Source organism: Chiloscyllium plagiosum, unplaced genomic scaffold (genome assembly GCF_037043375.1).
Source record: "Chiloscyllium plagiosum isolate Xiang-an unplaced genomic scaffold, Cpla_swu_hap1 HiC_scaffold_33, whole genome shotgun sequence".
NCBI classification, from domain to species: Eukaryota; Metazoa; Chordata; class Chondrichthyes; order Orectolobiformes; family Hemiscylliidae; genus Chiloscyllium; species Chiloscyllium plagiosum.
In genome coordinates, this window is record NW_028270171.1 from 9,774,245 (window position 1) to 9,791,006 (window position 16,762).

A 16,762-nucleotide genomic window follows, 5' to 3' on the forward strand; every position below is an offset into this window, starting at 1 on the left:
ATGAGGCTTGTTCATTTGCTGACTGTACTGTGTAACAGGTAACTGAGGCTCGTTCACCTGCTGACTATACTGTCTAACATTTTAATGAAGCGCGTTCACCTGCTGACTGTGCTGTGTAACCGATAAACGAGGCTCGTCCACCTGCTGACTGTACTGTCTTACAGACTAATGACTCTCGTACACCTGCTGACTGTACCAAATAACACAATAATGAGGCTTGTTCACCTGCTGACTGTACTGTCTAACAGATTAATGGGGCTCATTCACCTGCTGACTGTACTGTGTAACGGATTAATGAGGCTCATTCACCAGCTGACTGTAGTGTGTAACAGGTATATGAGGCTTGTTCACCTGCTGACTGTATCAAATAACACATTAATGAGACTCGTTCACCTGCTGACTACTGTATAACAGTTTAATGAGGCACGTTCACCTGCTGACTGTACTGTGTAACAGATTAATGAGCCTCGCTCACATGCTGACTGTACTGTGTAACAGGTTAATGAGGCTTGTTCACTTGCTAACTGTACTGTGTAACAGGTTAATGAGGCTCGTTCACCAGCTGAATGTACTGTGTAACAGATTAATGAGGGTCATTCACCTCCTGACTGTACTGTCTAACATATAAATGAGGCTCGTTCACCTGCTGACTATACTGTGTAACCGATAAACGAGGCTCGTCCACCTGCTGACTGTACTGTCTTACAGATTAATGACTCTCGTTCACCTGCTGACTGTACCAAATAACACAATAATGAGGCTCGTTCACCTGCTGACTGTACTGTCTAACAGATTAATGTGGCTCATTCACCTGCTGACTGTACTGTCTAACAGATTAATGGGGCTCATTCACCTGCTGACTGTACTGTCTAACAGATTAATGGGGCTCATTCACCTGCTGACTGTACTGTCTAACAGATTAATGGGGCTCATTCACCTGCTGACTGTACTGTCTAACAGATTAATGAGGCTCATTCACCTGCTGACTGTACTGTCTATCACATTAATGAGGCACATTCACCTCCTGACTGTACTGTGTAACAGATTAATGAGGCTCGTTCACTTGCTGACTGTACTGTGTAACAGATTAATGAGGCTCGCTCACATGCTGACTGTACTGTGTAACAGATTAATGAGGCTCATTCAACTGCTGACAATGCTGTCTAACAGGTTAATGAGGATCGTTCACCTGCTGAATGTACTGTCTAACAGGTTAATGAGGCTCATTCACCTGCTGTCTGTACTGTGTAACAGATTAATGAGGCTCGTTCACCTGCTCCCTGTACTGTGTAAGAGATTAATGAGGCTCATTCACCAGCTGACTGTAGTGTGTGACAGTATATAAGGCTTGTTCTCCTCCTGACTGTACTGTCTAACATATAAATGAGGCTCGTTCACCTGCTGACTGTACTATGTAACAGATAAATGAGGCTCACTCACCTGCTGACTGTACTGTGTAACAGATTAATGTGGCTTGTTCTCATGCTGACTGTACAGTCCATCAGATAAATGAGGCTCGTTCACCTGCTGACTATACAGTCTAACATATAAATGAGGGTCGTTCACCTGCTGACTGTACTGTGTAACAGATAAATGAGGCTCGTTCACCTGCTGACTATACAGTCTAACATATTAATGAGGCTCGTTCACCTCCTGACTGGAACAAATACCAAATTAATGAGGCTCGTTCATCTGCTGACTGTGCTGTCTAACAGATTAATGAGGTGCATTCATCTGCTGACTGTACTGTGTAACAGATTAATTAGGCTCATTCACCAGCTGACTGTAGTGTGTAACAGTATATGAGGCTTGTTCACCTCCTGACTGTACTGTCGATCATATAAATGAGACTTGTTCACCTGCTGACTGTACTGTGTAACATATTAATGAGGCTCGTTCACATGCTGACTGTACTGTGTAACATATTAATGAGGCTCGTTCACATGCTGACTGTACTGTGTAACAGATTAATGAGACTTGTTCACCTGCTGACTGTACAGTCTAACATATTAATGAGGCTCGCTCACCTGCTAACTGTACTGTGTAACATATAAATGAGGCTCATTCACATGCTGACTGTACAGTCTAACGTATTAATGAGGCGCGTTCATCCGCTGACTTTTCTGTGTAACATATTAATGAGGCTCGTTCATCTGCTGACTGTACTATGTAACAGGTTAATGAGGTTCGTTCACCTGCTGACTTTACTGTCTAACATATTAATGAGGCGCATTCATCTGCTGACTGTACTGTGTAACAGATAAATGAGACTCATTCACCTGCTCACTGTACTGTCCAACAGATTAATGAGGCTTATTCACCTGACTGTACTGTGTATCAGATAAATGAGGCTTGTTCTCCTGCTGACTGTACTGTATAACATTTAAAAAAGGCGTGTTCACCTCTTGACTCTGCTGTCTAACAGATTAATGAAGCTGACTGTACTGTGTAACAGGTTAATGAGGCTCATTCACCTACTGACTGTACTGTGTATCAGATTAATGAGGCTCGTTCACCTGCTGACTGTACTGTCTAACAGATTAATGCGGCTCGTTCACTTGCTGACTGTACTGTGTAACAGGTTAATGAGGCTCGTTCACCTGCTGACTGTACTGTGTCACAGATTAATGAGGCTCGTTCACCTGCTGACTGTACTGTGTAACAGAATAATGAGGCTTGTTCACCTGCTGACAGTACTGTCTGACAGATTAATGAGGCTCGTTCACCTGCTGACTGTACTGTGTCACAGATTAATGAGGCTCGTTCACCTGCTGACTGTACTGTGTAACAGAATAATGAGGCTTGTTCACCTGCTGACTGTACTGTCTGACAGATTAATGAGGCTCGTTCACATGCTGACTGTACTGTCTAACAGATTAATTAGGCTCGTTCACTTGTTGACTGTACTCTGTAACAGATTAATGAGGCTCGTTCACCTGCTGCCTGTAGTGTGTATGAGATAAATGAGGCTCGTTCTCCTGCTGACTGTACTCTGTAACAGATTAATGAGGCGCGTTCATCTGCTGACTGTACTGTGTAACACATTAATGAGGCTCGTTCACCTGCTGACTGTGCTGTCTAACAGATAAAAGAGGCTCGTTCACCTCTTGACAGTAATGTCTAACAGATTAATGAGGCTCGTTCACTTGCTGACTGTACTGTGTAACAGATTAATGATGCTCCTTCACCTTCTGACTGTACTGAGTAACAGATTAACGAGGCTCGTTCACCTGTTGACTGTACTGTCTGACAGATTAATGGGGCTCGTTCACCTGGTGACTGTACTGTGTTACAGATAAATGAGGCTTGTTCACCTGCTGACTGTACTGTCTAACAGATTAGTGAGGCTTGTTCACCTGACTGTACTGTCTGACAGATTAATGGGGCTCGTTCACCTGGTGACTGTACTGTGTTACAGATAAATGAGGCTTGTTCACCTGCTGACTGTACTGTCTAACAGATTAGTGAGGCTTGTTCACCTGACTGTACTGTCTGACAGATTAATGAGGCTCGTTCACTTGCTGACTGTACTGTGTAACAGATTAATGATGCTCCTTCACCTTCTGACTGTACTGAGTAACAGATTAACGAGGCTCGTTCACCTGTTGACTGTACTGTCTGACAGATTAATGGGGCTCGTTCACCTGGTGACTGTACTGTGTTACAGATAAATGAGGCTTGTTCACCTGCTGACTGTACTGTCTAACAGATTAGTGAGGCTTGTTCACCTGACTGTACTGTCTGACAGATTAATGGGGCTCGTTCACCTGGTGACTGTACTGTCTGACAGATTAATGAGGCACATTCACCTGGTGATTGTACTGTCTGACAGATTAATGAGGCACAGTCACCTGCTGACTGTACTGTGGAACAGATTTGAGGGAAGGAAGCACTAATACTGATCAAGCAGCTCAGCTGCGAAAAGTTTGGAGAGGCTCAGCTGAAGGCTTGTGCAGGGAAATGGATGGCATGTGTATTTGTATGTGTGTCTCTGAATACTTGTGAGTGCACACGTCTTTGTGTGTGAGTTTGGCTGTGCATGTGTGTGCGTGTCAGATTAAATGTGTGCGTGGTTGTATATGTGTGTGTACGACTGTGTGCATGTGTATATGTGTGTGTGTATATGGATATATGTAAGTGTGTGTGCGCTTGTGTGTGTGTGCATGTGTGTATATATGTATGTGTATGTAAGTGTGCGCACATGTATGTGCATGTGCGTATATATATAATATGTGTATGTGTGCATGTCTATGTGTATATGTGTGTATCTACGTGTGTGTGCATATGTGTGTATACAAGTGTCTATAGAAGTGTATGTGATTGTGTGCATGTATACGTGCGAGTGTATATGTGTGTACATATCAATGTGTGTGAGGGTATGTGTGTGTGTAAACACCCCCCCCCCCAGCTAATTTAAACCAGAAAAGATTTACCTCATGCTGTTATCTGTTAAAATTCAAGCAGCAAAGTACTATCCCAAAAGTCACTATTTAAAGTAAAAAGTAACAATTTTTTTTAAAGTCTTACAGAGAATATTAACTAACAACTATTTACAACCCCTTTCTCTTAAACCCATCATTTACCTCCCCCTCTACAATTCCAGTCCAATAAAAAAATCCAAATTACCATTCACAGAAAAATAATCCTGTTTCAAAACCAGTCAGCTTTGCAGAGTTTCCTCTCTAGATTCTCTCTCCACGTAAGCCTCAATGTTCTGCTGTGCAGACTTCTTCCACAGGCAGGTACCTCTCAGAGATCTCTTAAACTAGCAGTCTACATCTGTTGGTCTTTTGGTAGTTCTCTCTCAACTGTTCAAAAATGTTGCGGTTTTATACCCCAAAGCATCGGCTCATTTCATTGTTTTTAATATTATCAAAATACTATGTTCAAACTTAATTGGAGTTTGGTATCTTGGACATATTTTAAACTGGCTGAATTTGAATTTGTTTTTGTCTCATGGCAACCCATCTACTGCTATCTGTTTCAACCAAAAATTACATTGTTACCTTGTTCCGGACTCTCTGTGCTTCTCTAAGTCCTTGCTAGCTTTTCAACTCTCTTAAAGGTACAGTACCCCTACACCTTCATAACATTGTGTGCATGTGCGTATATGTGTGTGTATTCATGTGTGAATGAGTGCATGTGTGTGTATGTTCTCCTGACTTAACCTTGACATGTGCCCCATTCTTCCATAATTTAGTAGAGTGATGTGCTCCTCTTGTCAGATGTGAGAGTTTAGGGAGAGTTTACGGGTTACTAAGGATTATATCTGCAATAAATGTCGTTGGTTGCAAATCCTATCAGATCGAAAGGATTGGTTGGAGAGACAGTTGGAGGCAATGAGGAATTTACAACAGCAAGGCATGTGATGGTTGGCAGTTATAAGGAAAGGGGGAAAAGTCACAGATACAGTCACATAGCTGGGTTAACTCCAGGAAAGGCAAGAGAGGCAGGCAGTTAGTGAAGAAGTCTTCTGTGGCTATCCCCATTTCAAACAGATATGCTGTTTTGGAAAATGTAGGAGGTGATGGATTCTCAGGGGAATGTAGCACCAAGAGCCAAGTTTCTGGTATTGAGACCGGCTCTAATGCAACGAAGGGTACGTTGGCTTCCAAGAGATCAATTGTGTTAGGGGATTCTGTAGTCCGAGATACAGACAGACGTTTCTGTGGCCAGCACTGGAAAAGCAGAATGGTGTGTTGTTTCCCTGGTGCCAGAATCGAGGATGTCTCAGAGAGGGTGCAGAATGTTCTCACGGGGGAGAGGGGCCAGCAGGAGGTCATTGTCCACATTGGAACCAACAATATAGGAAGGGAAATGTTTGAGATTCTGAAGGGAGATTACAGAGAGTTAGGCAGGAATTTAAAAAGGAGGTCCTCGAGGGTAGTAATATCTGGATTACTTCCAGTGATATAAGCTAGTGAGGGCAGGAATAGGATGATATAGCAGATGAATGCATGGCTGAGGACCTGGTGTAAGGGAGAAGGATTCACATTTTTGGATCATTGGTATCTCTTCTGGGGTAGAAGTGACCTGTACAAGAAGGACGGATTGCACCTGAATTGGAAGGGGACTAATATACTGGCAGGGAAATTTGCTAGAACTGCTCGGGAGGATTTAAACTCGTAAGGTGGGGCTCAGGGAGATAGTGAGGAAAGAGGTCAGTCTAAGACTGGTACAGTTGAGAACAAAGGCGAGTCAAACAGTCAGGGCAGGCGGGGACAAAGCAGAGAACAAGGTAGAACTAAATTAAACTGCATTTACTTCAAGAGGCCTAACAGGGAAGGCAGATGAACTCAGGGCATGGTTAGGAACATGAGACTGGGATATCATAGCAATTAAAGAAATGTGGCTCAGGAATTGACAGGACCGGCAGCTTAATGTTCCAGGGTACAAATGCTACAGGAAGACAGAAAGGGAGGCAAAAGAGGAGGGGGAGTGGCGTTTTTGATAAGGGATAGCATTACAGCTGTGCTGAGGGAGGATATTCCTGGAAATACATCCAGGAGAGTTATTTGGGTGGAACTGAGAAATAAGAAAGGGATGATCACCTTATTGAGATTGTATTATAGATTCCTAATAGTCAGAGGGAAACTGAGAACAAATTTGTAAGGAGATCTCAGTGACCTGTAAGAATAATAGGGTGGTTATGGTAGAGGATTTTAACTTTCCAAACATAGGCTGGGACTGCCATAGTGTTAAAGGTTTAGATAGAGAGGAATTTGTTAAGTGTGTACAAGACCATTTTCTGATTCAGTATGTGGATGTACCTACTACAGAAGGTGCAAACTTGACCTACTCTTGGGAAATAAGGCAGGGCAGGTGTCTGAGGTGTCAGTGGGGGAGCATTTTGGGGCCAGTGACCATAATTCTATTAGTTTTAAAATAGTGATGGAAAAGGATAGACCAGATCTAAAAGTTGAAGCTCTAAATTGGAAGAAGGTCAATTTTGATGGTAATAGGCAAGAACTTTCAAAAGCTGATTGGAGGCAGACATTCGCAGGTCAAGGGACGACTGGATAATGCAAAGCCTTCAGAAATGAGATAACAAGAATCCAGAGAAAGTATATTCCTGTCAGGGTGAAAGGAAAGGCTGGTAGGTATACGGAATGCTGGATGACTAAAGAAATTTAGGTTTTGGTTAAAAGAAAGACGGAAGCATATATCAGGCATAGACAGGATAGATCGAGTGAATCCTTAGAAGAGTATAAAGGCAGTAGGAGTATACTTAAGAGGGAAATCAGGAGGGAAAAAAGGTGACATGAGATAGCTTTGGCAAATAGAGTTAAGGAGAATCCAAAGGGTTTTTACAAATACATTAAGGACAAAAGGGTAACTAGGGAGAGAATAGGGCCCCTCAAAGGTCAACAAGGCAGCCTTTGTGTGGAGCCGCAGGAGATGGGGGAGATATTAACCAATTATTTTGTATCAGTATTTACTGTGGAAAAGGATATGGAAGATATGGAATGTAGGGAAATAGATGGTGACATTTTAAAAAATGTCCATATTACAGAGGAGGAAGTGCTGGATTTCTTGAATCACATAAAAGTGGATAAATCCCCAGGACCTGATCAGGTGTGCCCTAGAACTCTGTGGGAAACTAGGGAAGTGATTGCTGGGCCTCTTGCTGAGATATTTGTATCATCGATAGTCATAGGTGAGGTGCTGGAAGACTGGAGGTTGGCAAACGTGGTGCCATTGTTTAAGAAGGGGGTAAGGACAAGCCAGGGATCTATAGACCAATGAGCCTGATGTCAGTGGTGGGCAAGTTGTTGGAGGGAATCCTGAGGATGTACATGTATTTGGAAAGGCAAGGACTGATTGGGGATAGTCAACGTGGCTTTGTGTGTGGGAAATCATGTCTCACAAACTTGATTTGAGTTTTTTGAAAAAGTAACAAAGAGGATTGATGAGGGCAGAGCAGTAGACATGATCTATAAGGCATTCAGTAAGGTTCCCCATGGGAGACTGATTAGCAAGGTTAGATCTCATGGAATACAGGGAGAACTAGCCATTTGGATACAGAACTGGCTCAAAGGTAGAAGACAGAGGGTGGTGGTGGAATGTTGCTTTTCAGACTGGAGGCCTGTAACCAGTGGAGTGCCACAAGGATCGGTGCTGGGCCCACTATGTTTCATCATTTATATAAATGATTTGGATGTGAGCATAAGACGTGCAGTTAGTAAGTTTGCAGATGACATCAAAATTGGAGGTGTAGTGGACAGCGAAGAAGGTTACCTCAGATTACAATGGGCCAATGGGCTGAGAAGTGACAGATGGAGTTTGATTTAGATAAATGGAAGGTACTGCATTTTGGGAAAGCAAATCAGGGCAGGATTTATACACTTAATGGTAAGGTCCGCGGGAGTGTTGCTGAACAAAAAGACCTTGGAGTGTGGGTTCTTAGCTCCTTGAAAGTGGACTCGCAGGTAGATAGGATAGTGAGGAAGGCATTTGGTATGCTTTCCTTTATTGGTCAGAGTATTGAGTACAGGAGTTGGGAGGTCATGTTGCGGCTGTACAGGACACTGGTTAGGCCACTGTTGGAATATTGCGTGCAATTCTGGTCTCCTTCCTATCGGAAAGATGTTGTCCAGAACTAGAGGGCATAAGTTTAGGGTGAGAGGGGAAAGATATAAAAGAAACCTACAGGGCAACCTTTTCATGCAGAGGGTGGTACGTGTATGGACTGAGCTGCCAGAGGAAGCGGTGGAGGTTGGTACAATTGCAACATTTAAAAGGCATCTGGATAGGTATATGAATAGGAAGGGTTTGGAGGAATATGGGCTGGGTACTGGCAGGTGGGACTAAATTGGGTTTGAATATCTGGTTGCCATGGATGAGTTGGACCAAACAGTCTGTTTCCATGCTGTACATCTCTATGACTATGACTGTGTCTCTAAGTTGTCACAACTTGTCAAAAGGTATAAAATCCCAATGAAACAGCAAAATGCCCAATTTACTGGACTGACTGCTACGCAGGGCAAAACGAATTCACACCAGGTTTCAACCATAACAGTTGAAATACCTGTTTATTCTAAAACACTTCACTTTAACGAGGCCAGAGAAAAGAAATGATTTCTAATCTATATCAACACAACAAAAACAATATCTCTTCAAAACTCTTAAACACACGCATGCACACAGTAATGACGAAGACAGACAGTTTAATGCATAAACTGTGGATGGAAAAAGATTATAGATAAGGTAAACAATATTCTAAAGATCAAAAGTCCAGACTACAAGGTGGAAACTTATTTTCCTACATCCTTTGAATTTAGCAATGTGGTCTGTAGGGGGGTGATCATTCTTTGATCAATAATTGGTCAGGTAGGCCTACTCTTGTTCAAATTCTTTCTTTTAAACTTCTCCATTATGCCTGTCTTTTTCCCACACCGAAGGGAAGGGGAGGAGGGACGGATGCTTTCCGTCTTCAGGGTCTGGATGTTTCTTTCCATTACCCTGACACATACAGCCTTTTAACAAACCCCAGCTCATCCAATTAGAGGGCTCTTGTCAGCCAGAATCCCCTTTATTCAAAACATCCTTGCTGCTGCTCAGTCTCCCTCTCATTGCTTTGAAGAGCAATTATGTGTCTCACTGCTCAAAAACTACACAGCACTGGCTTTTCACACTGCGAACCTCTCCTGGTCTTCTAGCTATTGTAGGCCAAATTTAATTTCAGTTTATAATCCCCAAAAAGACGATCTCTTACAATGTGCTAGTATCTGTTTGGAAATGAGTGTGCTTTTTTTAAAACTCATTCACGCGAGGCCAGCATTTATTGCCCAGAAGGCAGTTAAGAGTCAACCACATTGCTGTGGGTCTGAAGTCACATGTAGGCCAGACCAGGTGTAAGGATGGCAGATTCCTTCCCTGAAGAGGATTAATGAACCAGATGGGTTTTTCAGACAAGCAACAGTGGATTCATGGTCATCACTAGATTCTTAATTCCATGGACATATTGAATTTAAATTCTACCATCTGCCATGGCAGGATTCAAACTGGGGTCTCCAGAGCATTATCTGGGTCTCTGGATTAACAGTCCAGTGGTCATACCACTAGGCCATCACCTTTATGTTGAATGGTGAATGTTAGTGTGTGAGCACGTGTGTGTGAATGTATTGTGCATGTGTGTATATCACAGAACTGTTGCTGTGCAGAAGTGTTTTACCTCATATCTCTTTTTCTACATTACTAATTACTTTAAATCTGTGCCCTCTCATTCTCAATGCTCTCCGGAGTGGGATTCCTCTGTCCAGTTTTCTCTCCATTTTGAGTGGTTTGATTTGATTTGATTTATTTATTATCACGTGTTAGTTTGAGTAGATCTTACAGTGTGTGTGTTTGTGTGAAAGTGTGTGTGTCTGTGTCTGTGTGTATCTCTATGTGTGTGTCTGTGTATGTGTGAGAGTGTGTGTATAAGAATGTGTGCGTGTGAAAGTACCTGTGTGTGTGAGAATGTGTCTGTGTGTGTATGTATGTCTCTGTGTGTCTGTATGTGTGAGAATATGTATGCATGTCTGTGTCTGTGTGTATGCCTCTGTCTATATGTTGGCTGTGTGTGTCTGTATGTGTGAAAATGTGTCTGTGTGTGTATGTCTGTAGATTTGTGTGTGTGAGTGTGAGTTTGAAAAAAAAGCAAGATCATATATTAGCAGGAGTGGGAATAAATGTCCAGCTGCACCACCAAGGTGAGCTGTGAGATGGCGATCGAGAGCAGCAATTTGATGAGCTCCTCACCACCATCTGTGGGTTATTCCTGGTAGTGCTGATCATCCAAAATATACCTTCTCTTCCAAGAAAGCTCCAAGAAAGTTCATCAGGATGATTCCTAGTATGGAGAGATTGTCTTATGTGCAAATATTAAATAGGTGGGGACTCCAGTAGAAGAATGAGAGGTGATCTCATTGGACCTAATAGCATTCGTAAGCGGTTTGACAGGGTCAATGCTGGGAAGATGTTTCCCCTTGTGGGGAGGTCTAGGACCAGAGGGCACAGTCTCTATTTAAAGCTGAGATGATCAGAAATTTCTTCTCTCAGAGAGTTGGGTGCCTTTGGAGCGCCTTGCCATAGAGAGCTGAGGCAGCAGCAGAATCCTTGTGTATATTTAAGACTGAGACAGATTCTTGATTAGCTGGGAATCCACGGTTCCAGGGAAAGGGCAGAAAAGTGGCTGTGTGGAATGTTAGATCAGCCAAGATCCTGTTGAATGGTCGAGCAGATTCTAGGGGCCGAATGGCCTACTCTTGTTATTTCTTGGTCTTTATATACTTCATTTCAGTGATGAATATTAGCAGAGAGGATCTCAATTGTGATATTTAAAGTCATAGAGATGTACAGCACGGAAGCAGACCCTTCGGTCCAACCCACCAGATATCCCAATCTAGTCCCATTTGCCAGCATTTGGCCCATATCCCTCTAAATCCTTCCTATTCAGATGTCTTTTAAATGCTGTAATTGTACCAGTCTACACCACTTCCTCTGGCAGCTCATTCCATACATGCACCACCCTCTGTGTGAAAAAGTTGTCCCTCAGGTCACTTTTAAATCTTTCCCCTCTCACTTTAAACCTATACCCTCTAGTTTTGGACTCCCTCACCCTGGGGAAAAGGCCTTGGCTATTCACCCTATCCACACCTTTATAAACCTCTATAAAGGTCACCCCCTCAGCCTCCCACACTCCAGGGAAAACAGTCTACTCTCCCTATAGCTCAAATCCTCCAATATCCTTGTAAATCGTTTCTGAACCCTTTCAAGTTTAACAACGTCTTTCTTCCAACAAAGTTAAAAATCACACAACATCAGGTTATAGTCCAACAGGTTTATTTGGAAGCACTAGCTTTCGGAGCACTGCTCCTTCATTCAGGTGGCTGTGGAGTATAAGATCGTAGGACACAGAATTTGTAGCAAATGTTTACGGTGTGATGTAACTGAAATGATATATTGAAAAAGACCTGATTAGATTACACTGTAAACGTTTGCTATAAATTCTGTGTCCTACGATCTTATACTCCACAGCCACCTGATGAGGGAGCAGCGCTCCGAAAGCTAGTGCTTCCAAATAAACCTGTTGGACTACAGCTTTGACCGCCCTCACTCCTCTCCCCCACGTCCAGGGGTGAGAATCATTTAAAACTAAAGAAATTCAGTGACGGTCAGGGGTCGGAGTTGGGATCAACGAGAGCAGAATTCTCTGCTGAAACTTGCTGAGGTGGTGGAGGGGGTGCTGAGGAGGGAGTGCCAGGACACAGGCTCGATGTCAGTCAATTCGTCCAAACTGGAGTAGGCCATTCAGCCCCTCCAGCCTGCTGCATCATTCAACATGACTGCGGCTGATCCTTTATCTCAATCCGGTATTCCTCCTTTGCCTAGACCTAATGATTTGTCTGTCTCTTTGTTGAATAAGTTCATTGACTTGGCCATCACTGCCTTCCATGGTAGAAAATCCCTGGCACTCCCCATCAGCACAGGTTCACACCCCTTAGAGTGAAGAAATCTTTCCCCATCTCGGTCCTTAATGGTCTATCCCCTATCCTGTGGCTGAGTCCCCTGGGTCTGCACCCCAACCAGGCAATGCCACCCTGTCAGCAGGCTGTGGGGCAGATGCGAGATGGTGAGGGGGGTGTAGGGGAACTGTATCGGGGCAGGAAAAGCCCAGGGTTGTCATTTGGCCCGGAGGGACGGTGGGTCGAGGGACGATTTGAACAGAGGTGGAATGAAGCAACTCGGAACCAGGTTTGTAAGTGACGTGCTTGTTCTCCTCTCCAGCCGCTGTATGACCAACCAGGGCTGACTGCACTTGGACCATCGGTCAGTTTTGACCGTCCTTACCTGGCAGCACAGCAAGGGATGATGCGTCAGAAGTCAATGGGTAAGAGAGAAATCTGGGAAGGGAGAGGGGTGTGATATACAACAAGAAAGAGAACAGGATAAGGCCTTTCAGCCCATCCAACCTGTTCTGTCACTCATTATGTCACGTTTCCCACTTTATTGCCTAACCGCCACCCAATTGCGACAGACCCTTCCAGAAAAGCTGCTGCTCTCAATCTTGACAGCTTTCAACGACGGAGATTCTAGAAACCGTTAGGGGAGATTATTTCAAACATCCAGCATCCCGAGTGAAGAATTTCAACCTCATCTACATTCTCAATTATTCCCCGTCTCCTTTGGATCCCCAGTCAATCTGGTTCAGTTTTCACTGTCCAGTACTATACCCCACTGTTATACAGCAACAGAATTGTCCCCCACCAATACTGTACCCCAGCGTTATACAGCGACAGGCCTGTAACCATCAGTACTGTACCCCAGCATTATACAGCGACAGGTCTGTCACCATCCAGTACTGCACCCCAGTGTTATACAGTGACAGACCGGTCCCCAGCAGTACTGTATCCCAGTGTTATACAGTGACAGACCTGTCCCCACCCAGTACTGTACCCCAGTGTTATACAGTGACAGACCTGTCCCCACCCAGTACTGTACCCCAGTGTTATACAGTGACAGACCTGTCCCCACTCAGTACTGTACCCCAGTGTTATACAGTGACAGACCTGTCCCCACCCAGTACTGTACCCCAGTGTTATACAGTGACAGACCTGTCCCCAGCAGTACTGTATCCCAGTGTTATACAGTGACAGACCTATCCCCACCCAGTACTGTACCCCAGTGTTATACAGTGACAGACCTGTCCCCACCCAGTACTGTACCCCAGTGTTATACAGTGACAGACCTGTCCCCACCCAGTACTGTACCCCAGTGTTATACAGTGACAGACCTGTCCCCAGCAGTACTGTATCCCAGTGTTATACAGTGACAGACCTGTCCCCACCCAGTACTGTACCCCAGTGTTATACAGTGACAGACCTGTCCCCACCCAGTACTGTACCCCAGTGTTATACAGTGACAGACCTGTCCCCACTCAGTACTGCACTCCAGTGTTATACAGCGACAGACCTGTCCCCACCCAGTACTGCACCCCAGGGTTATACAGTGACTGACCTGTCCCACCAGTACTGTACCCCAGTGTTATACAGTGACAGACCTGTCCCACCAGTACTGTACCCCAATGTTATACAGTGACAGAGCTGATCCTCATCAGCACTGTACTGCACCCCAGTGTTATACAGTGACAGACCTGTCCCCACCCAGTACTGCACCCCAGTGTTATACAGTGACAGACCTGTCCCCACTCAGTACTGCACTCCAGTGTTATACAGCGACAGACCTGTCCCCACCCAGTACTGCACCCCAGGGTTATACAGTGACTGACCTGTCCCACCAGTACTGTACCCCAGTGTTATACAGTGACAGACCTGTCCCACCAGTACTGTACCCCAATGTTATACAGTGACAGAGCTGATCCTCATCAGCACTGTACTGCACCCCAGTGTTATACAGTGACAGACCTGTCCCCACCCAGTACTGCACCCCAGTGTTATACAGCGACAGACCTGTCCCCAGCAGTACTGTACCCCAGTGTTATACAGTGACTGACCTGTCCCCACCAGTACTGTAGCCCAGTGTTATACAGTGACAGACCTGTCCCCACCCAGTACTGTACCCCAATGTTATACAGTGACAGACTTGTCCCCACCAGTACTGTACCCCAGTGTTATACAGCGACAGACCTGTCCCCACCAGTACTGTACCCCAGTGTTATACAGTGACTGACCTGTCCCTACCAGTACTGTACCCCAGTGTTATACAGTGACAGACCTGTCCCCACCAGTACTGTACCCCAGTGTTATACAGTGACTGACCTGTCCGACCAGTACTGTAACCCAGTGTTATACAGTGACAAACCTGTCCCCACCCAGTACTGTACCCCAGTGTTATACAGTGACAGACCTGTCCCACCAGTACTGTACCCCAGTGTTATACAGTGACTGACCTATCCCCACCAGTACTGTAGCCCAGTGTTATACAGTGACAGACCTGTTTGCCACAGTACTGCACCCCAGTGTTATACAGCGACAGACCTGTCCCCCTCTGTACTGTACCCCAGTGTTATACAGCGACAGGCCTATTCCCACCAGTAATGCACCCCAGTGTTATACAGCGACAGACCTGTCCCACAAGTGCTATACCACAGTTTTATACAGTGACAGAGCTGTCCCCCATCAGCACTGTACCCCAGTGTTATACAGCAACAGACCTGTCCCCCTCAGTACTGTACCCCAGTGTTATACAGTGACAGACCTGTCCCCACCAGTACTGTACCCCAGTGTTATACAATGACAGGCCTGTCCCCCACCAGTACTGTACCCTAGTGTTATACATTTACAGACCAGTCCCCACCAGTACTGTACCCAAGTGTAATACAGTGACAGACTAGTCCCCACCAGTACTGTACCCCAGTGTTACACAGCGACAGACCTGTCCCCCATAGTACTGTACCCCAGTGTTATACAGGGGCAGACCTGTCCCCACCAGTACTTTACACCAGTGTTATACAGGGACAGATCTGTCCTCAACAGAACTGTACCCCAGTGTTATACAGTGACAGACCTGTCCCACCAGTACTGTACCCCAGTGATATACAGCAACACACTTGTCCCCACCAGTACTGTACCCCAGTGTTATATAGTGACAGACCTGTCCCACAAGTACTATACCCCAGTGTTATACAGTGACAGACCTGTCCCCACCCAGTACTGTACCCCAGTGTTATACAGTGACAGACCTGTCCCCACCCAGTACTGTACCCCAGTGTTATACAGTGACAGACCTGTCCCCACCAGTACTGTACCCCAGTGTTATACAGCGACAGACCTGTCCCCACCAGTACTGTACCCCAGTGTTATACAGTGACTGACCTGTCCCCACCAGTACTGTAGCCCAGTGTTATACAGTGACAGACCTGTCCCCACCCAGTACTGTACCCCAGTGTTATACAGTGACAGACCTGTCCCCACCCAGTACTGCACCCCAGTGTTATACAGTGACAGACCTGTCCCCACCAGTACTGTACCCCAGTGTTATACAGCGACAGACCTGTCCCCAGCAGTACTGTACCCCAGTGTTATACAGTGACTGACCTGTCCCTACCAGTACTGTACCCCAGTGTTATACAGTGACAGACCTGTCCCCACCAGTACTGTACCCCAGTGTTATACAGTGACTGACCATTCCGACCAGTACTGTAACCCAGTGTTCTACAGTGACAGACCTGTCCCCACCCAGTACTGCACCCCAATGTTATACTGCGACAGACCTGTCCACAGCAGTACTGTACCCCAGTGTTATACAGTGACAGACCTGTCCCACCAGTACTGTACCCCAGAGTTATACAGTGACTGACCTGTCCCCACAGTACTGTAGCCCAGTGTTATACAGTGACAGACCTGTCTGCCACAGTACTGCACCCCAGTGTTATACGGCGACAGACCTGTCCCCACCCAGTACTGTACCCCAGCGTTATACAGCGACAGACCTGTCCCCCTCTGTACTGTACCCCAGTGTTATACAGGGACAGGCCTGTTCCCACCAGTAATGCACCCCAGTGTTATACAGCGACAGACCTGTCCCACCAGTGCTATACCACAGTTTTATACAGTGACAGAGCTGTCCCCCATCAGCACTGTACCCCAGTGTTATACAGCAACAGACCTGTCCCCCTCAGTACTGTACCCCAGTGTTATACAGTGACAGACCTGTCCCCACCAGTACTGTACCCCAGTGTTATACAGTGACAGACTAGTCCCCACCAGTACTGTACCCCAGTGTTATACAATGACAGGCCTGTCCCCCACAAGTACTG

The 16,762-nt window shown here is 45.3% G+C and overlaps 1 protein-coding gene across 4 annotated transcripts in view; it reads left to right on the forward strand.

The window, feature by feature from the left end:
* The window catches only part of shank1 (SH3 and multiple ankyrin repeat domains 1), a 534,917-nt gene that overhangs the window by 494,427 nt on the left and 23,728 nt on the right, over positions 1-16,762 (forward strand). For all 4 annotated transcript variants that reach the window (XM_087978262.1, XM_087978261.1, XM_087978264.1 and 1 more), the window contains one exon: positions 12,772-12,874. In XM_087978262.1, coding sequence (XP_087834388.1) covers positions 12,772-12,874 — 103 coding nt within the window. The remainder of the gene's footprint in view (positions 1-12,771; positions 12,875-16,762) is intronic.